General features: G+C 51.9%; 11 protein-coding genes across 11 annotated transcripts; 6 read left to right on the top strand and 5 right to left on the bottom strand.

The window, feature by feature from the left end:
• Positions 1 to 545: 545 nt before the first annotated feature.
• BO88DRAFT_402182 (putative integral membrane protein (Ptm1)) lies at positions 546 to 3,055 on the bottom strand. Its single transcript, XM_025706037.1, has 7 exons — positions 2,760 to 3,055; positions 2,503 to 2,700; positions 2,113 to 2,438; positions 2,017 to 2,057; positions 1,892 to 1,966; positions 1,231 to 1,841; positions 546 to 1,173 (listed from the first exon to the last, which is right to left on the bottom strand). The coding sequence occupies exons 1-7, from the start codon at positions 2,832 to 2,834 to the stop codon at positions 889 to 891; spliced, it is 1,611 nt and encodes a 536-aa protein (XP_025566922.1). The 5' UTR covers positions 2,835 to 3,055; the 3' UTR covers positions 546 to 888.
• A 218-nt stretch (positions 3,056 to 3,273) lies between these two features.
• On the top strand, positions 3,274 to 4,449 carry BO88DRAFT_332566 (uncharacterized protein; the record flags this gene model as incomplete). The annotated part of the gene is made up of 2 exons (XM_025702730.1): positions 3,274 to 3,359; positions 3,435 to 4,449. 2 exons carry the CDS (start codon positions 3,274 to 3,276, stop codon positions 4,447 to 4,449), a joined length of 1,101 nt encoding a protein of 366 aa, XP_025566921.1.
• Positions 4,450 to 4,539: 90 nt separating this feature from the next.
• Positions 4,540 to 5,489, bottom strand: BO88DRAFT_441585 (DUF4112 domain-containing protein; the record flags this gene model as incomplete). The annotated part of the gene is made up of 3 exons (XM_025709892.1): positions 5,384 to 5,489; positions 5,098 to 5,312; positions 4,540 to 5,038 (listed from the first exon to the last, which is right to left on the bottom strand). Exons 1-3 carry the CDS (start codon positions 5,456 to 5,458, stop codon positions 4,540 to 4,542), a joined length of 789 nt encoding a protein of 262 aa, XP_025566920.1. The 5' UTR covers positions 5,459 to 5,489.
• Positions 5,490 to 5,980: 491 nt separating this feature from the next.
• BO88DRAFT_441584 (decapping enzyme complex catalytic subunit DCP2) lies at positions 5,981 to 10,685 on the top strand. Its single transcript, XM_025709891.1, has 3 exons — positions 5,981 to 6,376; positions 6,460 to 8,846; positions 9,251 to 10,685. Exons 1-3 carry the CDS (start codon positions 6,346 to 6,348, stop codon positions 10,601 to 10,603), a joined length of 3,771 nt encoding a protein of 1,256 aa, XP_025566919.1. The 5' UTR covers positions 5,981 to 6,345; the 3' UTR covers positions 10,604 to 10,685.
• On the bottom strand, positions 10,666 to 12,313 carry BO88DRAFT_402177 (putative cell cycle control protein (Cwf23)). The gene has a single exon (XM_025706036.1). The coding sequence runs from the start codon at positions 12,186 to 12,188 to the stop codon at positions 10,866 to 10,868; it is 1,323 nt and encodes a 440-aa protein (XP_025566918.1). The 5' UTR covers positions 12,189 to 12,313; the 3' UTR covers positions 10,666 to 10,865.
• Positions 12,314 to 12,958: 645 nt separating this feature from the next.
• Positions 12,959 to 14,629, top strand: BO88DRAFT_422795 (uncharacterized protein; the record flags this gene model as incomplete). Its single annotated transcript, XM_025708598.1, has 3 exons — positions 12,959 to 13,048; positions 13,103 to 13,490; positions 13,548 to 14,629. 3 exons carry the CDS (start codon positions 12,959 to 12,961, stop codon positions 14,627 to 14,629), a joined length of 1,560 nt encoding a protein of 519 aa, XP_025566917.1.
• On the bottom strand, positions 14,561 to 16,140 carry BO88DRAFT_402175 (amidohydrolase family protein). Its single transcript, XM_025706035.1, has one exon. It carries the CDS (start codon positions 16,052 to 16,054, stop codon positions 15,011 to 15,013), a length of 1,044 nt encoding a protein of 347 aa, XP_025566916.1. The 5' UTR covers positions 16,055 to 16,140; the 3' UTR covers positions 14,561 to 15,010.
• A 641-nt stretch (positions 16,141 to 16,781) lies between these two features.
• On the top strand, positions 16,782 to 17,945 carry BO88DRAFT_422793 (isopenicillin N synthase family dioxygenase; the record flags this gene model as incomplete). The annotated part of the gene is made up of 2 exons (XM_025708597.1): positions 16,782 to 16,856; positions 16,968 to 17,945. The coding sequence occupies 2 exons, from the start codon at positions 16,782 to 16,784 to the stop codon at positions 17,943 to 17,945; spliced, it is 1,053 nt and encodes a 350-aa protein (XP_025566915.1).
• Positions 17,946 to 18,155: 210 nt separating this feature from the next.
• Positions 18,156 to 19,116, bottom strand: BO88DRAFT_332787 (SDR family NAD(P)-dependent oxidoreductase; the record flags this gene model as incomplete). Its single annotated transcript, XM_025702737.1, has 2 exons — positions 18,156 to 18,985; positions 19,044 to 19,116. The coding sequence occupies 2 exons, from the start codon at positions 19,114 to 19,116 to the stop codon at positions 18,156 to 18,158; spliced, it is 903 nt and encodes a 300-aa protein (XP_025566914.1).
• Positions 19,117 to 20,375: 1,259 nt separating this feature from the next.
• BO88DRAFT_422791 (ferritin-like domain-containing protein) lies at positions 20,376 to 21,942 on the top strand (the record flags this gene model as incomplete). Its single annotated transcript, XM_025708596.1, has 2 exons — positions 20,376 to 20,861; positions 20,917 to 21,942. 2 exons carry the CDS (start codon positions 20,376 to 20,378, stop codon positions 21,940 to 21,942), a joined length of 1,512 nt encoding a protein of 503 aa, XP_025566913.1.
• Positions 21,943 to 22,378: 436 nt separating this feature from the next.
• On the top strand, positions 22,379 to 23,281 carry BO88DRAFT_331748 (uncharacterized protein; the record flags this gene model as incomplete). Its single annotated transcript, XM_025702691.1, has 1 exon — positions 22,379 to 23,281. The coding sequence occupies one exon, from the start codon at positions 22,379 to 22,381 to the stop codon at positions 23,279 to 23,281; it is 903 nt and encodes a 300-aa protein (XP_025566912.1).
• Positions 23,282 to 23,990: the final 709 nt, after the last annotated feature.

The following is a 23,990-nucleotide window of genomic DNA, read 5'->3' as shown; positions in this document are numbered from 1 at the left end:
AACATGTAGACGTCAGGGCCATGGGAATAGACGCTGAAGACGCTGGTAGATGTGTCCGTTAGAAGCAAGAACATGGCCGAAGAATGAAGAGAAGATGGCAGGCAGCTAGCTGGTTGGGCGGCAGCGCCACTCGTTTACACTTTCACTTTGTTGCATGGCTTCGCTGTGATTTGCTTCGCTTTGCTTTGCTTTGCTCTCTCTTTTTGTTGATTGTATTTAGCTATGGCGACAACCTTCCCGTGTCTCCATACGCGTTGTTTATGACTTCATGTGTTTACTGAGGTTTGAGGGAATTGAGGCGTCTAGGGCCATTGTTTCTAACGGTGAAGCACCTGCATAGCTAGCAATCTACAAGGCGGACTTGATCAGGTATGAGATTATGTATTGGGTCGATTTAGATTGGAATGAGGGTATGATTGAGAGCGTCCCAACATCACTGGGAGTTGTTCGTCATGCTATAATCAGTGCAAGTGATAATGGACAGGCATGGGATACTAAGCTTGTATGAATGCTGAGATAGAATTACTGACGTCTTGTATAATGTTCGATGAACTGAAAACATTGCTTCATAACTGGAGTTACATATGGTAGAAAATCTATACAACATAAAAAAAATATCGCTCCTCCATTACATTCGAAGCAGAAGAAACACGAAACACTGAGCAACGGGGAATACACCATAGGCCGAACGCCATCACATGCCTGCAAAGCCAACTAACACATGAAGAATACCAACACTTCCAATTTTCCCCGAAATATGGCAACGTAGCCGTATATCTCCGACCGTCAAGACAGCGGACAAATAGCTATTGCGAGAATGACTTTTCGCCCTGCAATTTTAGGATGTCAATGCCCACGACGGGGCAGGTGTGGCTTCGGAGGCCGCATTTAGTCCTTATGCTTGCCAGTAAGCCGCTCTCGTTCGCCGGAGTTGCGCGGCGATTCATCTTCGTCGTCAGACCATTTGTCCCCGTCCTCGCCGACAGCAAAGATAGTCTCACCGTCCAGGGACTCCCGTTGACGCGGGGCAGCAGGGACGGGCTTGGGAGGCACAGGCGACAGGTCACGACGCTGCTCCGAACCAGAAGGTTCTTCGGGACCACCAAAAGCGTCCTCTTCATCCAAGGCACTACCGAAGGAACGAATCTCAAAGCCGTCGTCGTCTTGCGCAATCTAACATGTTGTTAGCTTATCTTTCATTCTCGCGCAATTGCTCCAATCAAGGCCTACCTCGTCACTCATAGCGAACCGTCTGTTGTTGGCAGTGGGACGCCACAGATAGGCGACGAATCCGATATCGAAGAAGTACACCAGGTTCAGCCAGCCATCCAGCACGAACCATCTGGACTTCCAGTGCTCGGGTACAAAGCTGGCCTCGCTGCGTCCTGCAAAGGCGATAGAGTTGATGAAGAAGAAACCGAAGATAACGACGATACTACCGAGAATACACCACCAAAGCTTCTTGTACATCATGGCTTTCGTCTTCTGCTTTCTGTCGATAAGGTCCTTCATTGTCGCATTCAGGGAGTTCAATGTCCACACGTAGAAGGCCGTGAGTGTACCAGCCAGAGGAAGTACAATGAGCAAGACGAGCGGGCCGGCGCTGTCCGGGGTAATTGATAGACTGGCGACAGCGTATATCACAGCGAAGATGAAGTGGGTGATGGCAAGGATACGAACGTATATCATCGTCCGACCGAGCGAGGGCTTGACAACGCCATAGCCCATGCACACTATCAGCAAGAGGAAAAACGAGAAAGCGTTACGTCCCGCATTCAGTACAGCAACTATAACCATCAATGCCTTTGCGCCGGTGTTTAAGCCGTTGCGGTTTTGATAGTCTGAATGGGCATTAGCAGAGGTCATCGGTGATATAAAGCGTTAGACATACCGTAGAAGCCCCAAGTCATCAACTGCTCGACAATGAGGAAAACAAGAATCGCGGTGATGTAATTTTGAACGGGCACTGGAGACGATTAGCGGATAGTCACTGGACACCCAAGGGCCTGTACTTACAAATATCGTGACGGTTTTGCACATAAAGGAATGCCCAGAACCTATTGAGTGTAAGCCCCACCCTGACTGAACTCAGCGACACTAGAAGATACTTACAGACCGACAACTGCGTAGACAATAGTCAAGCCACCATAGAACGGGAGCTTTGCGATCTGCGCAGCTGGAAGTTCACCGTACGAGTTCCTGAACTCGACCACGGCCTTGTAGTCCACGCCAGAATATCCGTACGTGCTGACGCAATAGAATCCAGTCTTTTTGATAGGATAATTGATGGCCGCGGGATCATTTAGGTGGACTGCTTTGGTGACGACAGGGAATTTGGAGGCCTCGGTGACATTCGAAGCAAGAATGAAAGAACCGACTTGGTCTTCTGAGCAGAGGTTCGCTTGCACACTGGCCTCATCACAGATCGTTTCCCGTTCCTAAAGCCGCATATATGAGTTGAACTATCCAAACATAATCATGGTCAGGGAAGGGTGGTCGCACCCCAGAGTCACCCGGAACAGGCCGGCCGATGAGATTCTCATCGGACCATTCGAATATGACGAGACTGACGAGAGGATCGCTATCACCGGACTGGGGTTCTTGAACGAATTTGGTCAAGATGAAGGGATCGACATTTCCACCCCAAGCTTTGCGACTATACATTCCCGAACAACGCTGTCGATGGGCTTCATCTTGTGTCTGCGCGGAAAACGGATGTCAGCATCGAGGCCCAGATTATGGTGAAAGACAATGCGCACTAGTTCAACTTCATTTGCCAGCACGCTTCCTGCCAGTAAGGCAGTTAAGCCAAGGGTCCGAAGCCAGCCTCTCATTATGACAATGAAAAAGGAGCTATGCGGTAGGGTGCCTGGCAGTAGGACGGAGCTCCGGAGTCGCCGAGAGCAGGGTTTAGTTGCAGCCCTGGATCATAAGAAGCTCCAGGTACAATTTGAGGGCAAATTCAACGGAGGAAGTGGCCTTCTCAGGGGAAGTCGGCAAGACTCGGATGCGTTGGGAGACCGAATGATGTTTGCGACGATCTCACGAAGCGTGGCTTCAACTGCTGAAACCGGGGAAGCCGCGTGTTGTTGACGGGGGTCCCGCCCATGGGTATTATCTAAGCCCGTGCTGCCAGTGGCTCTGCCCGCCGCCGAGAAATTCTGCCTGGTGAAAATCGCTCCCCACCCGGCATCCCGCGTGCAAAACCACGATTATTACTACAATTTTATTGTATGAATCCCCAGTCTTGCACTCCGCCCTGACACCACCAAAATGCCCGGAAAAGAGCTACCTGATCGCTGCATGAACTGTCATGAAGCCAAACCGGCCTTTACATTGCGCGAGCGTTTCGTGTGCCAGTACGTCTCGTCTCCCCTATAGTATACCTGTCGCCGCTTCTAGTCCATACTGATTTCAGTTACCCCTCCATGAAGAGATTGTTATATTCGATTCTTGAACTTCAAACCCTTCCGGCGCATGGAACGGTATCGTCTCCGGAGGAATATGCCACAAACCGGTCCCTGCAAATTGCTGCTCCCCCTTTCGTATGGCGTCTCCTCCACTGTGCTGTTGCACATGCTGCACCAGCAGCTGGAGGTACTGCGCTCAAAGAAACATGGTCCCGCGGGCTTCGAAATTCTCGTCCTCGTCGTTGAGCCTTCGACGATCTCCCCTGTCCCCCCGCACGAAGAAGGCTTTGCTCTCGCGCAGCAGACCTTCCCACTCTGTTCCTTCACCCGGCTCCCCTTCCACAGTATCTTCGAGCTTGACCCGGATGTCCATCAGATCATGTCGCAGTACGCTGGGGAGCACTTCACAGATGACACTTCTCTATCCGATGAGGAGCGCTTAACTCGCTTCCGCAGGTCGATCTCATCAGCCACATCCAAGTCCGATGTCGACCAGATCTTGTTGAACAAACTTGTCGTTGCTTTCGCAAAGAAGATGGAATGCCGTGGCATAGTATGGGGTGACTCGGACAGCAAGCTCGCCGCCAAGACGCTCGCCAATGTCGCGAAGGGACGCGGCTCTGCAGTGACGTGGCAGGTGTGCGATGGAATGTCGCCGTTCGGTCTAGAATTCAACTTCCCGCTTCGGGACGTGTTCACGGCAGAGATACGCACATATGCCACCCTCTTTCCCGAGCTCGCTGGCATCATCGTCCATGACGAGCCTCCCTCGGAGAATACGCTCACGAAGAACTTGTCGATCGATGAGCTGATGATCCGTTATGTCAGCACCCAGGGTGCGAAATACCCCGGCGTCATGCTGAACGTGACCAGGACTGCCAGTAAGCTCCAGTCATCTGGAACGTCTATCGGCGGACTGCAGTGCGATTTCTGCGGGGCCTTCATGACTACGAACGAAAACATTGCGGGCGAACAAGACAACGAACAGCTTCAGTTCTGCTACGCCTGTGCTCGGTCCCAGCCCGAATTGACCTGTTAAATGAAGGTTCAATCACATATTCATCTATACCGCGCTTGTGGGTAGGCATCATTATTCTAACTGTCCTGAATGCATCTATCTGTGACATCGTCAATGCCGCCGAGAAGGCCGGGAGTTATCGATCACTCCAGTCTCAAGGTCATCCTCCGGTTGGGCTCTTCCTCCGAACCATCTGCCTTGTGAACGGCTTCTCTTGGGATCCCGTGCTGCTGGGGGCTTCGCTGGTCCATCAGTGTTCCTACTGTGTGGCTGGCCTTTGTGGCTAGATGGCTCACCCGAAGTATCGTCGTCATAGCGGTCGAACTCGTCCGGCAAGCTCATATCCGCTGTATCCTGCCTCCTCTCTTGTTTGGCAAGCGCCTTGGCCCCTTTTTCGCGCAGATGTTTTTCCAGAAGGACGGCATTCCGCGTGTTGCATTTGTACACGGCATCAGCAACGTCACCAATGAAAGGAACCAGGCCGATAAAGAAGTCGATCACGATATTCATGAGCATCATCATTCGCAGCCGCGATGGGAGGCCCCCATCGATTTTGTCACAGGTGTGCACCACCATCAAAGCCAATGCAGCGTCTGCTCCATCTCCAATACTGTTTGATTTCTTGCATGAGTCTCGGATTGAACACCATGCGCTGGGATTGCAACTTACAACGGGAATAGACCTATAACACTTCCCCATCCGAATCGTATTCCACACAAGCTAAAGAGACATAAGTCCAAGCGATACGCCCTTCTTTTTACCTGCGTCAGAACCTTGCTGTCGTTCTGCGACAGGCCTGGAGGGACTGCTTTGCGTCGCTTTTGTGTTTTCTTCCCGAAGGCGCGATTCAAGCGTGACGCGGGAACCTCTTCGAAATAGGGGTCCTACAACAACACACTGTCTTAGCCCATAGTTTTCCAAAGTAGGACGGTTCAGAAAATGGAATGGGTTTTACCTCTTGTCCAAAGTGATTCCGGGCGGATTCTGCGAGAATCTTCTTGCCCACTAGATTTGCAAGTTGCGCCGACATAGCTTAGGAGGTGGCAGGATCAGATGATGGGAGGGACTTAGAGTAAGGGGAGGAAAGGTCTGTGACTAAAAAAAATGAAAAAGAAAGGGGACGTTGGAATGTGCCGGATCGATCAGGCACCCTCTTCAGGAGGGGATGCTTGGCTGACTATATAACCGCCAAGCTCTCAGGAGCAGACGTATGTATGTCTGTGAAGATTCGATAAAGGATCTCCGATGTAAGCGCCTTATTTTTGGACCAAGGGGTTTCGGGCGGCTTTTTAAAACCATGGGATACATTGTGCGACAGCCAGTCAAGGACGACAACGTCGACAATGACCTGAATATCTGGAACACGAGCCGCGCATCGACGTCATTGCATGATCCGGCGCGACCACCAGCAGACATTACGTAACCCCCCTCACATCTCACTAGCCACATACTTGACTCTTGTGTGTATCTGCGCCACAGTCACTACATGTGGCGCAGTCAGCTGGTTTCCCTAAGCGGACTAGACTAGTTGGTACTAGTAACTAATGAGTGACTTCCCCAACCCAACTCATTCGCAGCTCACTCACTCTTAGCCGTCCTCCATTATCGTTAGGCCGTCGGGTGTCAACCACAAGAGCCACTTCTCCCTCACTCTCTACCCACCTATCAGCGCTTCGTCTCTTGGTTGAGGTAGATAACCCATTGGTTTGCCCTCACATCCCTGCCTCCTTAGCCTTCTCGCAAAAAAGTACGCTTCAGGGTTGGCGCTTGCCAAGCACCCTTCCTTGAAGCTGCAGCAGCGCGCTGTGCTGTCCCCTCAGTCCTCGTTCGCTCCGCCTCGTGCTCTCTCCGCTTGACGCTCGGAGAGCTCCTTGCCTGTCCTTACCTCTGCTGAAATGCTAGAGCACGTTGTCCAGTATGACAGAAACAAAGATGCAGTTGGAAGACTGTGAGTCCCGCCTTGACGCTTGTCTCCCCCGCCCGTGTGACTACGGTGACCTCGGCTGTGCTAACTTGGATGGCTCCGGGCAGGGCTGGATGATTTGTGTGTTCGCTTTATCATTAACTTACCCCGAGAAGAGCTCGAATCTGTTGAACGCATCTGTTTTCAGGTTGAAGAAGCACAATGGTTTTACGAAGACTTCATTCGGCCGTTGGATCCGGCTCTCCCGTCCTTGTCCCTGAAAGCCTTCGCTTTGCGCATCTTTCAGCATTGCCCATTGATGTCCCAATGGTCGCATTATCATCATATCACCGCATTCTCTGAATTCCTGGCCTACAAAACCCGGGTCCCGGTGCGCGGTGCCATCATGCTTAACGATGACATGGATGAGGTGGTCTTGGTCAAAGGTTGGAAGAAAGGCGCCAACTGGAGTTTTCCACGAGGCAAAATCAATAAAGATGAGAAAGACATCGACTGCGCCATTCGAGAAGTCTACGAGGAAACTGGTTTTGACGTTCGGGAAGCCGGATTGGTCCAAGATGAGAAAGATGTCAAGTTCATCGAAATCACCATGAGAGAGCAGCACATGAGGCTGTACGTTTTCCGGGGTGTGCCACAGGACGCTCATTTTGAGCCGCGTACTCGCAAGGAGATTAGCAAGATTGAGTGGTACAAGCTGTCGGAGTTGCCGACACTGAAGAAGAGCAAGCAGCAAGATCAAGGCTTCGCCGTCGCCAATGCGAACAAGTTCTATATGGTAGCTCCGTTTATGCATCCGCTCAAGAAGTGGATTGCCCAACAAAAGAGGCTTGAAGGAAAGACTCCAGGTGGCCCGAAGCTACCTATGCAGAACGACATGTCGATCGACGAAGCTTCCCATGCCGTGCACAGCTTCACACCAAACCAGGCCGCTGCGGAAATGGCTACTCCGAGTGACTTGCCAGAACTTGCGTCGACTCAAGATGCCTCTGCTCACCTTAAGCGCCTTCTCAACATCAACAATCTGGTTCCTTCTGGAAATACATCGCCAATCATCCATGCACCAGTCTCAGGGCCCAGTGCCTCTAAATCCAATGCTCTTTTAGAGCTGCTGAGGACCGGCTCGTCTCGTGAATCCCTTCCACAGGCCCATATTCCAGAGCAGCAATCGATGCCGGCGCCTCTCCCAGGGAGTGTGCCTCCTGCGAGTCGGCCTTATCCCGCGATGGGCTTCTTCCCGGGCTTTCCCCAACAAGGCCCTCATGTCGGCGTACCCCCAAGCTTGCCGTCATACCCACAGCCCAATCACGGTCCTGTACCACATCTACCAGCATCCATTGCCAACGCAATGCCTCATGGCCAGTTTAATCAAAGTCCGCTCTCTGCTGCTCCAGGGCCATCGGGTAGTTTTCACGGAACTTTCCCCCCTCAGCAGTCGCTTGCATCACACTTCCACAAGGACACAGGCCCGCTGGCAGAACTCGCTCCCGCTCCGCAGAGCCAAGCCGCCCCGGCCCCCTACCATCGAACCGGTGATCCTCAATTCTCTCAATCAGGTCATCCTTCCCAAGCTCAAGGTGCGACCGTGCCACCGGCGAGAAATCTGCCTCCACCAAAACTTACGAGCCATTCCCTGGCTCTGTTGAATGTTTTCAAGGATGACTCGACCAAAACACCCAAGACGCCCAAGGCGAACTTGGTGTCCCATACTGGACCGGCGCAAGCCAGTGAACGAAGACCATCACAACATCAGGATCACCTCCTTAATTTGTTGAGAGGGTCTCCTGCTCCTGCTGTCTCTGGGCCGGCCGAACTATCGGGTCAGTCAGTGTCCCCGGCTAGAAAACAAGTCCTTCAACGACCCCGGGGGGACCATAGCCCTGCGCGGCGCAGTTCGCCCGCAGCTCATCCATGGGCTTCTGCGCCAGCTTCTGGACCGACCATGCATACTCCACAACCCGGAGCTCAGAAGCCATCAAGGAAGGCACAGAATGGGCCGAACCGCAAAGGATTCAGAAACGAGCAGGCATCGGCTGTTACGGCCCCTATAACGATCTTGGCAAGACCGCAAGCCGCCAAGGAACAGCCTCCTGCACGCGCTTCTCCGCAAACCTCCCGTCCTCCCTCCCAGCCTAGGGGTCCAAAACCCAGTTCTCCGGAGCCACCTAAACCTTTCCAGCCGCAGATTTTACGTCGCTCTGATAATCCAACTGCGATCAATCTTCTCCCGATTCGGACTGCACTCAATGAGAGTCAAGATCAACAGGCCGCCGCACGCTCCACGGAATCCCCTCGGCATTCGCAACCTCAACCCAGCTTCGACCGCCGACCGAGTCAAACTGTTGCGCAGAAGGAGATGCTCCTATCACTCTTTGGCAAAACCTCTGTCTCTCCAAATATTTCCCCTGCGGAACTGGGCACATCTGTTCCGAAACCGTCGCAGCCTTCTTCTGTCGTCAGTCCACTGTCGCCGGTCAATTTGCCCGCTGTTCCTAACGTTGGCCAAACGCCTCATGAAATGGAGGATAGTCAGGCATCTAATGCCAATAAGGTCTCTTCGCCTGTCAATAAGGCATTCTTGCTTGGGTTTCTGGAAGGAGTTGCCAAAGGACACAAGTAACTCGGTCATTTTTGCTTGATAGGACCATCCCCTATACATATGCGTCTCTAATGAAGTTAGCGGTTGATTGCTTCATGATCTTGAAATTAATTTTGATATTGTCCATGCTACAGTGAACCCTCCATCCAGCTACACTTTCCTATGCGGAGTAGATTCTCCCTTTTGGGCTAGCTCGTAAGACAGATTATGTCATGCTCTATATTCTGCCCTTTTCCACCGCCTTACCGACGATGTCATTCATGGGCCTCTGATTTGTAAACGCTACGCAGAACCAATTCCAGTATCAGCCCACAAACATGATGCGCGCCAGCCCATCTACACGCACAATATGTGCGCAATGTCTCGGTCGCAATCGATATTTTTCCACGACCATCCAGCGTTGCGCCCCACGATCCACCACCCCGAACCCACCCTCCCCGCCAGCAACCGGATATGCACGTCTCACAAACCGCGGATTAATCTCCATAACGGGCATTGATAGCACCTCATATCTCCAAGGCTTAATCACACAGAACATGCTCATCACGAACGACCCGAACCGTGCAACTCGTCGAACAGGCTCCTACACTGCTTTCCTGAACTCCCAGGGCCGAGTGCTCAACGACGCTTTCCTCTACCCGCTACCCCAGGCAGAGGGCACATCGCCGGATGAACACGCATGGCTGGTAGAAGTGGACAAGAGCGAAGTCACGACTCTCTTGAAACATCTCAAGAAACACAAGCTCCGCGCGAAACTGAAGCTACGTGCCCTGGACGAGGGAGAACGCACTGTGTGGGCCTCATGGAAAGATCATAGTGAGCCCCGGTGGGCAGCATATAACCTGGATTCTCAGTCACTTTCGCCCTTTGCCTCATCTTCTGCGACGGTTACCGGGTGTGTAGATACCCGCGCACCAGGGTTCGGCTCTAGGCTTGTCACACCAGGCGAGGCAGACTTGACGACGCATCTGGCGGAGGGAGAAGGCGAGGGTTATGGATCGGAGGTGGATCTGGGCTCTTATACCGTGCGACGGATGTTGCATGGCATTGCGGAAGGGCAATCGGAGATAATCCGCGAGTCCGCGCTTCCGTTGGAGTCTAACATGGATATGTCGCGGGGTATCGATTTCCGCAAGGGATGCTATGTCGGTCAGGAGCTTACGATCCGGACGCATCATACGGGTGTTGTGAGGAAGCGCATACTGCCGGTTCAGTTGTATAATGGGGATCTAGGCGACTTAGGGTCGGCCGATATGCCGGTGTATGACCCCTCTGTGGAGGTGGAGATGCCGCCATCCGGGTCGAACATTTCCAAGGTCAGCGCGCGCAAGGGCCGTAGCGCGGGCAAATTCTTGGGCGGTGTTGGAAATATCGGACTTGCTTTGTGTCGATTGGAGATGATGACGGATGTTGCTTTGACTGGGGAGGTGACCCAATATAGTCCTGATCAGGAGTTCAAGGTCTCATGGACTGGGGCTGAAGATGGATCGTCTGAGGCTGGCGAGGTGAAGTTGAAAGCACTTGTCCCAGCTTGGACGCGAGAGCACATCTACAATGGTGGAGTGAAGAAAAACCAGGGCCGTAACCTAGAGCTGGAGGGACAGCGAGCCAGGGAACTGTTGGAACAGTTGGAGGAAGAGGAGGAGTCACGATGAAATGATCAACTGCGTCAACAATGTATCATAGACCCCACTTGTAAAATATTGTCAAAAATATACCGGTAAATACCATATCTTCAAGTCTCATTTAGCGAAAACGCAAGTAGTTGATAGTACAAAACGTGAGGGTATCTCTATGCTTGAATGAAGTGTCTAAGAATACATAGCGCAGCACTTATGCTGCCGTTGAGTTCATCCGACCATGTAACGCCTTTGTAAATGCGCACCATGGCCTCGAGTCATTGAAAATATATCGCATCTATACCTTGGCTTCAGCCTCAGCTGCATCTGCAGCTTCATCTTCTTTCCTAAGCTGCTCTTCAAGGGCCTTGCGTTCCTTCTCCCGCTGCGCATTTCTCAACCGCATCAGCGTCAGCTCCGCCATACTCGGGGCGCTCGAGCCGTTGGCCGAGCCAGCAGGCGCAGATTGCGCCGACTTTGACGCCGCGCCAGCAGCAAAGGAACCGAAGGATGGTGCTTTTCCGGGTTTCTTATCAGCAGTATCAGACGCTGCTGACTTCAAACCAGCAAAGTTGAAAGATGGTTTGGGAGGGGCAGCGGGAGGAACTGGACCTGAAGAGTTGGGTGCTGCGATGCCCTGTTCCAGGGGAGTGGAAGCAGTAGAATAGGCGTTGGCTGCAACGCTCAGGTCGGGTTGGCTGCCAGATGCCCAGAAGACAGATTCGATGACAGACCACTCGCTGTCCGCTTGCCCAACACTCTGACGCAACCTCTTCTCACTGTTCAGAACAGCAAAGTGGGCGCCGACGATGGAAGCGAATATCACCACAGCTGTCGCAACCGTCTTCTTCTCGCGGTTGTCTCCGATACGTTGTCGTTTGTCCTTGAGGAGCAGGATGTTCTCGATCTCGCCGTAAGACGAGAATAGAGAGATCAACCGATCTTTATCCAGGTCCAGCCCGCGTCCTTCACGTACCCAACGCACCTTGACACCTCGTTCTAGTTCCGGAACATTCGTGCCACCCTCTTTCGAGCGATCAACCTTCTGACTACTCCTGTCCGCCGCCCGTTGCGCCTCTTCTTCCTCCTGGCGCATGAGCTTTTCCTCCTCCTCCATTTCCTGCTTCAGTTTTTCCTCCGCCTCACGTCGCCGCCGTCGTCCATCCTCGGCAATCCGCTCAATCTCCCTCTGCAGCTTCGCTTCAGCATCGTCATCAGCGCCGCCCCCCATCCACGGCCGCTTCACACCGCGTTGCGCACCAGCGCCACCCATCGCCGCAGCCCCCGCGCGCTCCCTAGCCTCCAAGTCCTCTCTCATCTTCCTCTTCGCAGCATCCATCATATCCCGCTCGCGCTGTTTGCGCTGGCGCGCCTCCCGCGCATTATCGTAGAGCTGCCGCACCGACGGATCGGAAAGAACATCGTAGGCGATCTGGAGCGTATGGAACTTGTCGATGTCTGCAGGTGTGGGGTTCGCGATCTTATCTGGGTGGTACTTCAGAGCGGTTCGGCGGTAGGCGCGACGAATTTCTGATTCTGCAGCGGCCGGGGAGATATCGAGGAGGGCGTAGAAGTCTTCATTGGAGGCCGCGTGGGCCTTGAGGTCGTCTTTTGAGGCCATGGTGGTGCGCGTTTGGCCGTCGCGGTATTATTTTTGAGCTCAGACGTGGTTTATTTCCTCGGGTTTTGTTATGCTGAGTCGATGTGGTGTTTTAGTTGGCGATGCACGCCTCTTGGAGGTCTGGTGTTGGAGAGATGAATGAGAAGAGAAAGTGGTAGCACAAACCGATGAAGCTTCATGTCAGGCTTGGCGGGAGGGTCTGGCTGGCGGTGGCGGGTCTGGCTCGGCTTCACTTTGTCCATCCGATCAGACCAAGTGCTTATCCAGTAGTAATAAATGCTCTTTTAGCCTGACACAAAATACGTCAATGTTGACACTCATTTTAATCGTGATTCGCAGTACATTTCTAAAGTTGTGACAATATTCAATTCATTACTACTAACGCTAGTCGATACTACTATCGGCATACATCGTCTTCCCCTGCTAATATGCTAGTGGAACTTCCAAGATATATACTGTGTACTAAGTTACTAGTACTGACTGACAGCAGTTGAACTCTGGTAGACACTGCACGATTCCTGGCGTCCACCCCCTGAGGCAATCAAAAGAGTCATGACTCTACCGGTACTTCTTAATGTCCCCAAAGAATTGTTTCAGCGTAATCCAAATGTTTTCCTTGATTTTGATACCACGCACGTGCCTTCCAAATGAGGAAAGAGAGTAATGTGGACTCGACTCGACGCTTTGATGCATTGTGATACCACCTCGTCTCCCATCTTGTGTCGAACTTCTGGAAAAGTTAAAAAGAAAAAGAAATGAATGGAATTACAATGCCTTCACCCGCTCAGTTAGCTCTTGCAATGGCCATCGTCAAGCTCAAGCCACCGGATGTGGATCTGAAAGGCAATATTCCCGTCTTAGTACTTTTTGACAGAGCATGCAGATTGATTGAAAGTTTAGAGCATCTATTGCAGATTCGTCATCACATCAAAAGCACCCACCCATCTGACAGGTCTTACACGCATGACAAATTCTTCGACAGCGTCTCATTTTGGCAACAAGCATACGAGCGGTCCGAAGCAGAACAATGCAATTTGCTGGATCGAATATACGAACTAGAGCAACGCAATGAGTCTCTCCGGGCACGGCTCCAGGGTGCAGATATTGCTGGTGCAGAAAACGGTCAACCGACATTAAAACGCAAGACTACTGCGAAGGGTGCTGCTCCCGGTAGTGGTGCTGTGACACGGAAGAGAGCAAAGACCCAGACCTTCTCTCGAATGGATACCTCGGTGTTTGACAATAGTCTTTCTGCAGGATTAGATGGCGGTGTGGTCGATCATTTAAACTTTTCTGAACAATGTCTGTTCGCATACACCGTTAATGGATGGGATTATACTGACCGAAATTGCCTTATAGTCACTGCACCTTTCATGAGGCAACTCTACGCATTACAGAAAGTTCTGCAGAAACGGCCCAATAATTCAAACATTGTTAGGGCCGCAGTGGAGCTTTGCGCTACTGCAACCAAGAATGTTCTTGATGCGCTTGAACGACCAATCGTATCCCGGTCCACGACTAAAGTGATTCAACAGCTCAAGAAGCCGGATATACTGGCTGTCCTGAATAGCACCGAGAACGCTTTTCTTATCCTGATTGAAACTTTCAGGAAACTATCTGCATCTGGACAGCAAATGCGAGATGCTGGGCAGATTACGTACTCCATTGTTCGCTTATATGAGTCGGTTATAGAAGCTTTGGGTCGGCATTGCAGGACAAAAGCCGAACAGCAACTTCGTGAGTCTAAAACAAGCGCAAAACAAACTCAACAAAGGCAAAAGGCAAAATCCAAGCAATCTAGAACAGGCTGCCCTGCTGATGATCAGAACCAAGGAGATGAGACAGATGAAATAGCCACTCATGTGAGCTTGTTGCTGAGTAGAGTGGCACTATCGTTCAACATTGACTGTGTAGCTAAACAAAGTATACTTGAAGGGTTTTTATTCGTACTTTTGAGTCGTGTGGGAAAGCTACTTTCCTTGTTTGTCTTCCACGATTTGCGTTTGCGACCTGATTTACAGATGAATGATGCCAAGTTTCCTTTGCCAGGAGGTATGGAGGGAATTGACGTGGCTGAGAGCACATTACCCGCAGCGGCCATGGAGGCTAAGAGCCTTATATGGCCATTGGAAAGGATGCTAGTCTCACTCGAAGATACTCCATCTATGTCTTCAGATCCCAGTCATGGGTGTACAAACAGACAGTTGGCTGCAAAGCTCAAGGGAAAGCTACAGACTACCCTGCTTCAGTCGGTCTTTGGCACCGACACGCTTTGGCCAGAGGCTCTACAATACCCCATGGAGCCAGATGAACGGGACCTTGAACGACTTCAAACCTGCTCAAAAATCCCCGAGCAATCAGTGCCCGACTGGTTTGTACAAGAAATTTGGAGGCTCATAGGCTGGGAGATGCTAGCTGCGCGAAATTCCCCGAAGATGTAGACGTGGTGTTTCTGGCCGCAGTCTGGCCTTGGCCAGCCCGGAGGTATGAGGCCGGGATTTGCGTCCATCTGACATGTATGACTTACTGATCTCAACGGAAATACTTGCATTCTGCATATGCCACGGATGCGCAGTATCACTGACACGACTCACTGCAAGCACAAGCTCAAAGCAGATGGAGTCATGCCATGCAGCATTGCTATTATTATATAGTTCATGTCTATTTCAAATCTAGTATGCGAGCCGCGTTGCCCCCCAAGACCCCTGCAGCAGTATCTCCTTCTGATTCGAATGCAGTATGGATCGCTTTGTAATTGGTCGTCACACTCGGCCATTCTTCGTCATCCTTGCCCAAAGGAGGGAAGAACGGATGATCGGTTCCTATACTGGTATTAACAATGCCATCGCAGAGAAGCATCCCGGGACCAACGTACCGAAGAGAAGACGATCACTTCCTCCTGCTGCAGCCACAGCTGCTTTCAACCCAGCAGTGCCGTACACCACGGCGTCCAGATAGATATTGGTGCTCAGAACATCCCACACACTGCGTTGCGGACCGGGAACATCCCCCCCGTTGGCGATGAATTTGCGTTCATGAAGGATACAGCTCTCGATTCGACCAGCAAGGAAGGGGAGGGTACCTCCGGAATGAGCCAGGAGGATCTTCAACCGTGGGAAGCGATCAAAGACCCCGGCCAAAAGCATCCTCGTCACCGCAATGGTTGTCTCAAGAGGAAACCCTAGAGCTAGGGGAAGAACATGACCATAGCGATTCGTTACTTCGGGTCCACCAAAGGCTTCATCGGGTAGCCCATAGTGGGGGTGTAGGAACAACATGGACTCCGTATCTTGTAAGGCCTCCCAGACCGGATCCAGTCTACTATCGTCTAACCCCTTGCCTAGACCTGTTGTTCCCATGATCACCCCCCGGAGATGGGGCAATGTCTTGAGCCTTCTGATTTCGTTTACAACAATATCGGGGCTCGGGGCGCTGAGCGGAAGTGCCCCGAAAGCAAACAGCGTTTCCTTCTCATGGAGTGCCTTTGTCCTGTCAGGGTCTGCATCGTTATTTACCCGCGCACAAGTTGTCTCGAGGTCGTCATTGATGCGCTCTGCCCATGTCTGGGCTTCGTCCGGCTCGAGGAAGTCCAGCCACGGATTGGCCAAAGAAATAACGCTGCAGTTGATTCCATGGCGTCGCATAAAGGCCAATTTTACGTTGATGTCTGAATAGGACGAATCCACGGGGCGACCACGCTGATCGACGGGGATTGACGGGTCATCGTCGGATGAAAGGATGATGAGACGAGGGGTTGCATTGTTGGCTGGGTCGTGGACATAGGGGACTGTCTTACGCGCGCGAAGCATATGCATATAAGAAGGAGGGTAGACATGAGTGTGGATGTCGACGATCAGGGGGGGCATCTTGACGTGTGTATTATGATAGACAGTAATGAAGAGAGTGAGGAATAGAAGGAAGAGGGGTAATCGTTGTTGCTTGTTTGTGTTGTGTTCAGCTTAGTACTATCTTCACTAAGTATGGAAGGGTGCAGCTAATGAGGGGTAAATACCATGTGAGATGCATGAAGATGACTGATCAACTGCACTTCCCCTGGGTTTCCTCCCCCTCTCTCTTCTTCAACTGCGATAAACTCGTTGATCTGTTATCTTCACGATCAGGGTCTGATCTTGATGGAGATTGCAGTTCTATCGGACTGATAATCGCTGCGCTCGACCGGGTGCATCTCCCCAAACTGATCCGATAAGCAAATCCAGCTGTGCATTCCCCATATCTCCATCACATCTATCTCCATATCTCCAATCTTTCCCTATCACTGCCATGGTTATTGCCCGTCCCTGCCCCGCGATTTGATTGCCCGGGTCTTATCAGAGTAGTAGTTGGGGAGCTTTAACCGCCAATTACTTCCGTGTTATTGCCCAATCACTCGCCCCTTGCCCCAGCGTCATCCTTGGTTCATGGCAGATAAGTGATCTCACGGTCTTCTGCACGAGCCTCCCTTGCGCCATCTCGTTTCCTTGTCTGCCATCTCAATCCCCCAGATATTAGGTCTTTACATCCCATCTCTTTGTTCCGATCGTTTGTACTGTGGCTGCCATCTTCTCTATCCTGGAGTTATCGTGCATCTCCGCAATGGAAGGTAATCTCCCCCAGCAACAGTGTCACCCAGCTTCTACAGCTGTGGAAAAGGATGACCTGGTTATCCCAGTAAGTATTTCCGTGAGCGGCCATTCCCCCTGTTATTCACTCCACGTGCTTGCTTGTGTCTTGTGTCTTTTTGGTCTGTTCTGGTCTTAGTCTCACCTGGTGTTAACGTAGATCATCGACTTCGGACCTTTTCTTAACGGCACCCCCGCCGATAAGCATGAGGTCGCCATGTCCATCGTAGACGCTTTCAAATCATCCGGCTTTCTATACCTCAAAGACCACGGCATTCCTCCTTCCGTTGTCTCCGGTGTATTTGGCTCTTCAGGTCGCTTCTTCGGTCGATCGCAGGATCACAAAGATAGTCTGTGCTGGACTACCCCACAGTCGAACCGTGGATACGTCAAGACTGGGCAAGAGAAGCTAAGCACGGTCGATGACGTGGCGGGGACCTCTCGAACCACTCCCGACCTGAAGGAGACAATGGAAATCGGTCGGGAAGGTGTGGATGGCTTTCCTAATCAGTGGCCCGACCACATCGATGATGAAGGGAAGGACTTTAAGCAGGTGATGTTGTCCTTTTTTGACATGTGCAAGTCTCTCCACATGGAGGTCATGCGGGCTATTGCACTGGGCATGAACTTGCCAGAGCACTTCTTTGATGCCTATGTGGATGCCGGCGACAATAACCTTCGCCTGCTGCATTATCCTTCAGTGCCTAAGGAGGTCTTCAAACAAAATCCGGGACAGGTTCGAGCCGGTGAACATAGCGATTATGGTTCCATTACGCTTCTCTTTCAAGATAGCCGTGGGGGACTGCAAGTTCGTAGTCCCAAGGGCACATTTGTGGATGTGACCCCCATCGCCGACACTGTGGTTATTAATGCTGGCGATTTGCTGGCTCGATGGTCCAACGACATCATCAAAAGTACCCGACACAGGGTTGTCGAACCCCCAACAGCAGTCGGGGAGGAAGAGCATGATTCCGTTATCTACCCTGATCGCTACAGTATTGCATATTTCTGCAATCCCAACATGAACCAATTCATTGAAGCTATTCCTGGGACCTTCGAGGAGGAGACCCGCCCTGCAAAGTATCCTGGAATAACCACGGGCGATTATCTGGTCCAGCGCCTTACAGCAACCATATAAAAGCTCCATTCCAGTCGCTGCAGGTCGCATTCGCATTCATTGAACTAATATTATGCTCAGCGGGTCTAGGCATCGTATTTAACATTTTTTTCCAAACATATAGCATCTTGTATTGGGTTATGCATGAACGTTCCTTCCTAGCTCAATGAGAATATATGTATATACGTGCCATTGTGTTCTGTTTCAGTTCCAGCCTTCGGTGTCGAGTACCTAACAACTTGGCAACGTGCTCAGCCAACCCCCATCGATAATTGTGATGTTGCCATTGGCATATGCCCCGCTGGGACTAGCCATCCACAGAACCAAGCCTGCAAACTCTTCATGGCGACCAGCGCGACCGGGAGGCAGTTCGCTCTTGGGAAAGGCACCATCCGAGGCTGATGACTTGGTGATTCCAAACGCTATCTTCGTCATCTCAGAAGGAAACAATCCCGGTGCTATACCATTCACACGGATATCGTACGGTGTGAGAATGTTGGACAGTGTCTTGATCAGGTGATGCACCGCACTCTTGGAAATATTATATGCGATGCTATGAGGCACGGCTCGAAAATGACCGGCTACCGAACCAACTATGATAACCTGTGCCTTTGGTGTCGGGAGTTGGTCCTCTATGGGAGCCGGTCTTCTCTCATTTGCTGCGTTGAGCAGAGACAAAAATGCAACAACAGTGAAAAACGTCCCTTTCACGTTGATATCCATGAGCTTCCCGAAATCTTCTTCTGGGGAGGACCACAGATGATCTCGGAACTCGGCAAGACTTGGGATTGACCCGTCCGGCTTTGGCTTTGGCGGTGCCATTGGCAGACCTCCATAGCCGCTGTTGGCGATGAGTAGGTCGACATGATCTGTCTGTGCTGCGACAGTCTCATAGGCTGCCTGCAACGACTCTTTCGATGTTATATCCGCCTGGACTGGAATAATGGTGTCTTTTTTGCTAAGAGATACGGTCTCTTGCAAAACATCCTCTCGACGGCCAAGGATGAAGACTTTTGCAGCACCGTTCTCGGCCAGGGCAAAGGCTGTTGAACGGCCCAGTCCTGGAGGGTAAAAATAGTCAGTCACACGAACTTTGCGGCAGTAAGGGGCCCAGCTTACCTGTGCCACCGCCGGTTAAGACGACAACCAGTCCTTCGACCGACAACAACTGGGCAGCATTGAATTGCGACATGTTCTAATACTGTCAAAAAGTGTTATCCCCTTTCTTACAGATGTGATCGTGAAGAAATGCATAAAAAGGACCAAGGTTCACCGCAAAAAATTGGGGTTTTGTAGAGGGCGATGCAACTGGCTCAATCAGGCATATCACCGTGGGGGACTGCGTCAAATGACGCTTATAGAACTTTGTGAAACCCGGTTTTGCCGTTATTTCTATATTAGCTATCTTGCATGCCCTAAGTTCGAGCGGCCCAGGTAAGTGGTCAACTGGCAAAGTGAGAACATCCCCGCGAGCAGCATACCCTCAGCGCAAGCTCACGACTGGTGCTGGCTATATTCGTGACACCTGCCATCACAAGAGCAACAATGGCGACATGCTACCTGCCATAGTAACTAGGTGCTGATATCGGGCACGGGCCGGAAACAGCTGATCTCTAGCCATTCATACCTCGCGCGGTAACTGCTACCTTGCCGGGCTGTCATTCCGTTGGATATCATTCCCGTCCAACCATGTAGCGAATCCATTGACCAAGCCCACCATCGGCTGTCTGGCCTATTGTGAGTAAGTGGACTGGGTCTGCATGTTATTTTCTTTGTTGCGAAGTAAAGTGATTGTTGTACCGAACGGAATGCTGGTTTCAGACTGACACATCTGTAGAGCATCCTCAGGCACTACGCGAGACCTGAATCCGGCGTCTGGGTCGGTGATAGGCTACAAAGCTTCCTTACGTGATACAATTTACTTTTCCCCTGGGAAATTACTATGGCACTTTCATCCGTTCCTTTAAGGGGTCGTTCCACTCGTCAGTCCAACCCGTATGCATACTTGAAAGCCACGCCGTGTGGCTTGAGTGTAATGACCACCGTACCGTTCGCTCCCTAAGCATTTTCCTCGAAGTCTTGGGCTTAACCAGGCATACCTCGATTTTCTCTTTTCTCTGAAGTCAGTCATGGTGGGTCTGCGGTGTGAGCTTCATTGTGTTCCATATTTCCGTCGTCTTCCGTGAGGGTCATGGATGATGAGAAGGTTACATCCACGCGCATCCGAACTCCAACAAAAATTCCTGTTTCGACAAGTTCAGTGGATAATTTCTCCATTGCAGACAGCCGTAAATACTATGATTGCCCGATTGCGTCACAAATGGGAGGTGACATGACGAGCACGATGTGCTGGCTACCAACGTATTTATGTACCTGCTGGGTGCCTGTCGAGCTTTCGGGTTTCAACAAGTTGCGGAAGTTTAACTTTTTGGTATACAACCGCTGATCAGCATGACTTTATATCGTTTGATCTTGCTTGGCTCAATGGGCTCCTTGCCCTTGAGTCTGGCATTTCCCCGCCTCAACATTCCTCGGCAAGTCGGGAATGCGACGGGCGTTGCGCCTGGCATCGCACCTGGTAATGCGACTGCTCCCGGTGTTGCCCCTGGAACTGCCCCTGGAACTGCTCCTGCCACTGCCCCTGCTACAGCTCCTACTGCCCCTGCGGCTGTAGCTCCTCCGCCTGTCGTGACATATTCCACAACCCAGGCCCACACTCCGTACACTGGGGTACCGACAACGACTGGGGCACTCAGTCTTGGCCCTATCGGCCCTGGCATTTCGCCCTTGGGCATTCCTCCGGAGGCTACCACCTACCCTAGTGATGGCCAGCTTCATAGTCCCCAGCCTGGGCCTTATATCCCAGCAGGGGGCGTGGGGACGAATGGGACTACCCCTGTTTATAATGCAAAGAGTGACTTTGACTACGAATCTTTGGTGAGTGTTGACTTGACCTTTTCACGGATTCCTGCTCCTGCTAACACGATGTCAGGCCCTTGCGTTGTACCAAGAGTACATCGAGCTCGACCTCTTCCATGATGGACTGGCACGCTTCTCTGTTGACGACTTCACTGCTGCGGGGTTGACAGCGGAGGATCGTTTCTTGATCGAGTTCATGGCGGATCAGGAAGTCGGCCATGCGACCATGTTGACCAACATCTTGGGCGCAGAGGCACCCAGACAGTGCAACTATGTATACCCTTATACCACAGTTCACGAGTTCTTGGATTTCTGCCAGAAGCTTACCCGCTTCGGAGAGGCCGGTGTGTATGGGTTCTTGTCCCATCTGGACTCGCGCGAAGCAGCGAGTCTTCTCACTTTGTCCATCACCACGGAGGCTCGCCAGCAAATGATCTTCAGGCAATTTGAGGGACTCTTTCCCATGCCAGTCTGGTTCGAGGTCGGTGTTCCTCAGTCATGGGCTTGGACTTTGCTTGCTCCGTATATTGCCTCTTGCCCAGAAGGCCAGACACGCCTCGCTTGGCAAAACTTCCCAGCACTGTCTATCCTGAACCAGCCGAACCCGGTTCGTATCAACGGCGCTGATGCTTGGAGGGAGACTATCACCAATGGCACAAACGTGTTGAACAGCACGGCGGTCCCCAGCTCGCAAGCTTGCCAGAACAATGATGCCGTGGGTATCAACTGCTCCCCTGCAATCACCCACAACCGCACAAACCCTCTGTCATTCCCTGGCCGGGAAGTCTTCCTGTCTTGGGATGCTCCAGGACAGCCCGTTGGGCCGAACAATAGCTACGTGACCTCGACTACCGCTGGAGCCCCGAAGTACGTGGCGTGGGTGACGCAGCTGAATGTGACCTACTCTGAGTTGACTCTCAATGGCTCGAGATCTGGATCGACAATTCAGCCCAATGTTGAGACCTACGCAGGTGATCCGGCCGTGAATGGCACCATGTTCATTGCCATTACTGATACGAACCTCTACGTGACCCCGTTCAACATCACCATGATCAACCCTCATGTGGTCGCTGGGCCGGCTCTCTACCAGTCTGGTTAACGAGTGGAAGTATGGCTTGTCAAGGGTGGATTTAGCAGGAAAGGCATGCCTTGGACGTGTGATTCCTCTCGCGAGATGTTTCATTTCGATGATGTATTTGGTTTCTGACAGGGAAAGGGAACTTTCATGTCTTGACTATCTGCTGAGCCGGTTGTAATTCTATTAGTTTTTAATCTAGGACTCTATTTAGCTACTAATGAAGACGTGGTTGAAGGTTATCTATATTGTGCTGGATTGTAGCATCTAGATATGTTGTACAGTGTAGACGGGCAGCCCACCAGCACGGCTAACCCCGCTTAACTCCGGCGGTGATACATCATTTCAAGTTGACACCGGAGCTTCACCTGAGACAACCCCCTGCTTCTCGTCTTGTCGCGAACCATCGCCCCTTTTCTCGCCAATAACTAGCGACGCATATTCACACGACTCCGGCACCATGGAAGGTCCGAGGAACCGGAAGCAGCGACGAGCAGCAGCGGCAGCAGCGACAACTGTCGACAGCGACACGTTCGATCCCTCCTCGATTCCCCTCGCGCGCCCTGCACCGAATCCCCCGAAGAGCAAGGAGAAGACCTTGATGGACATTATATCTGAACGGCAAAGCGAACTTCTAGGCCAGGCAAACGCCCCGACTGGGACCTCTGACTCGAGTCCCCGGTTTGTGACCATCGACCCCACGACCGGAGACATTTCCGGCCTCAACGCATCAGAGCTCGCGGCGGTCAAAAATGGGCAGGATATCAGGCGAGTTGAAGATGTCACGGACGAAACGGCATCCACTGAGGAGGAAGAAGACGATCCTGAAGAGTCCGACCATCCTATCCCGCCCGTCATCGACACGCTCCTGCTTTCAGTCCCCCTGACCACCCTCCACCTGACCCTCGCGTACCTCGCAGCCCATCAATATGCCGAATCCATCGAACTAGACAACCTCATCCGCGAATCAGTATTCGTGGCCTTTCCGATGCTGACCCTGCTGGTCCATCTTGCTCACGGACACGTCGTCTCCTTCATTGGCAGCACTGGCAGGTCGAAGTCCACCGAGACGATCTCGCTTCTGCCCTGGGACAGCGAGAAACTGACGTTAGAATTTTTCCGAAAACTGCTCTTTCCTCCGGCATTACGTACCATGGTGTTCCTGCCGATGGCGGTCGCTCTTGGCTGTAAGCTGATGGTCATAACCAACGACGAACCATACTACGCGGTGATGAGGGGGGCGCCCGCCATCGGGACAATATGGATCTGGAGCATTTTGGAGATACCGTTTGGGGCAGCCGTTATCGGGGCGTTGGGGCCATTGGCATGGGGGGTATGGTGGAAAGGCTACGGGATACTCTGATCGAAGCGGAGCAGAGCAAACATCGCTGAGTGAGATTATCGATCAACGCCCGGATCGCGCGATTTGCGCGTCCGTTAGGATGGAAGGAACTGCATCCTGGTACAACAGACATGCTTTGGTCTGGGACTCGACCTGCGCCGGCGCCTCGGTTATGATGGCTCGATATGCACCAGCAGCACCGGTCGGGCGGCGGGCTTGCACCATGCCAGTGGTGGGTTTTAGGATATCCCCTCTCCTGGAGCAGACACTATCACGTCACTGCAGGCACATAGTTACAATGTCGTCCCTTTTTTTTTTTGTTTATTCTATTCTATCTTTTCCTGGTTTACCGCCATCTTTACCGCCACTGACTTGACGAAGGCTGGGAGGTCGCAAACTCAATCACATTTGATGTTGTACAACGTCGGTTGCTTCATCACGCACGTACGGTGCAGAAGTCGGTGACGACAGCTGCTGATGAGTATCTGCTTTTGGGCCATGAATGACCCGCCGGACTTCCGGTTATGAACGATAGGCTATCCTGGACGGCATTTCTTTAACTCGAATCTTGGAATCCCGGTCGCATGTGAACATGGAACATGACTTGAATCAACTGGGTAGAGTTGGAAAACCTTAGATGGAGAGGGGAATAAAGAAACTACGACAAAAAAGAAAATAATAATTAAAAACTGGACAATTAACGGTCTTGACATCGGGGATCAGTGAATCC

This window comes from Aspergillus vadensis (genome assembly GCF_003184925.1).
Source record: "Aspergillus vadensis CBS 113365 unplaced genomic scaffold BO88scaffold_3, whole genome shotgun sequence".
Classification (NCBI taxonomy): domain Eukaryota; kingdom Fungi; phylum Ascomycota; class Eurotiomycetes; order Eurotiales; family Aspergillaceae; genus Aspergillus; species Aspergillus vadensis.
This window is presented reverse-complemented; position numbering and strand designations above follow the sequence as displayed.

What these genes read in the sequence shown, in the direction of transcription:
- BO88DRAFT_402182 (XM_025706037.1), bottom strand. Translation starts at nt 2,834, where the DNA reads ATGAGAGGCTGGCTTCGGACCCTTGGCTTAACTGCCTTACTGGCAGGA. An exon ending in CTGTTCCGGGTGACTCTGGG is followed by an intron (nt 2,439 to 2,502) that starts GTGCGACCACCC and finishes ATGCGGCTTTAG; the next exon opens with GAACGGGAAACGATCTGTGA. An exon ending in GTCTACGCAGTTGTCGGTCT is followed by an intron (nt 2,058 to 2,112) that starts GTAAGTATCTTC and finishes TACACTCAATAG; the next exon opens with GTTCTGGGCATTCCTTTATG.
- BO88DRAFT_441584 (XM_025709891.1), top strand. Translation starts at nt 6,346, where the DNA reads ATGACAGAAACAAAGATGCAGTTGGAAGACT. An exon ending in AAAGATGCAGTTGGAAGACT is followed by an intron (nt 6,377 to 6,459) that starts GTGAGTCCCGCC and finishes GGCTCCGGGCAG; the next exon opens with GGCTGGATGATTTGTGTGTT. An exon ending in ATTTGCCCGCTGTTCCTAAC is followed by an intron (nt 8,847 to 9,250) that starts GTTGGCCAAACG and finishes AACCAATTCCAG; the next exon opens with TATCAGCCCACAAACATGAT.
- BO88DRAFT_402177 (XM_025706036.1), bottom strand. Translation starts at nt 12,188, where the DNA reads ATGGCCTCAAAAGACGACCTCAAGGCCCACGCGGCCTCCAATGAAGAC.
- BO88DRAFT_402175 (XM_025706035.1), bottom strand. Translation starts at nt 16,054, where the DNA reads ATGCCCCCCCTGATCGTCGACATCCACACTCATGTCTACCCTCCTTCT.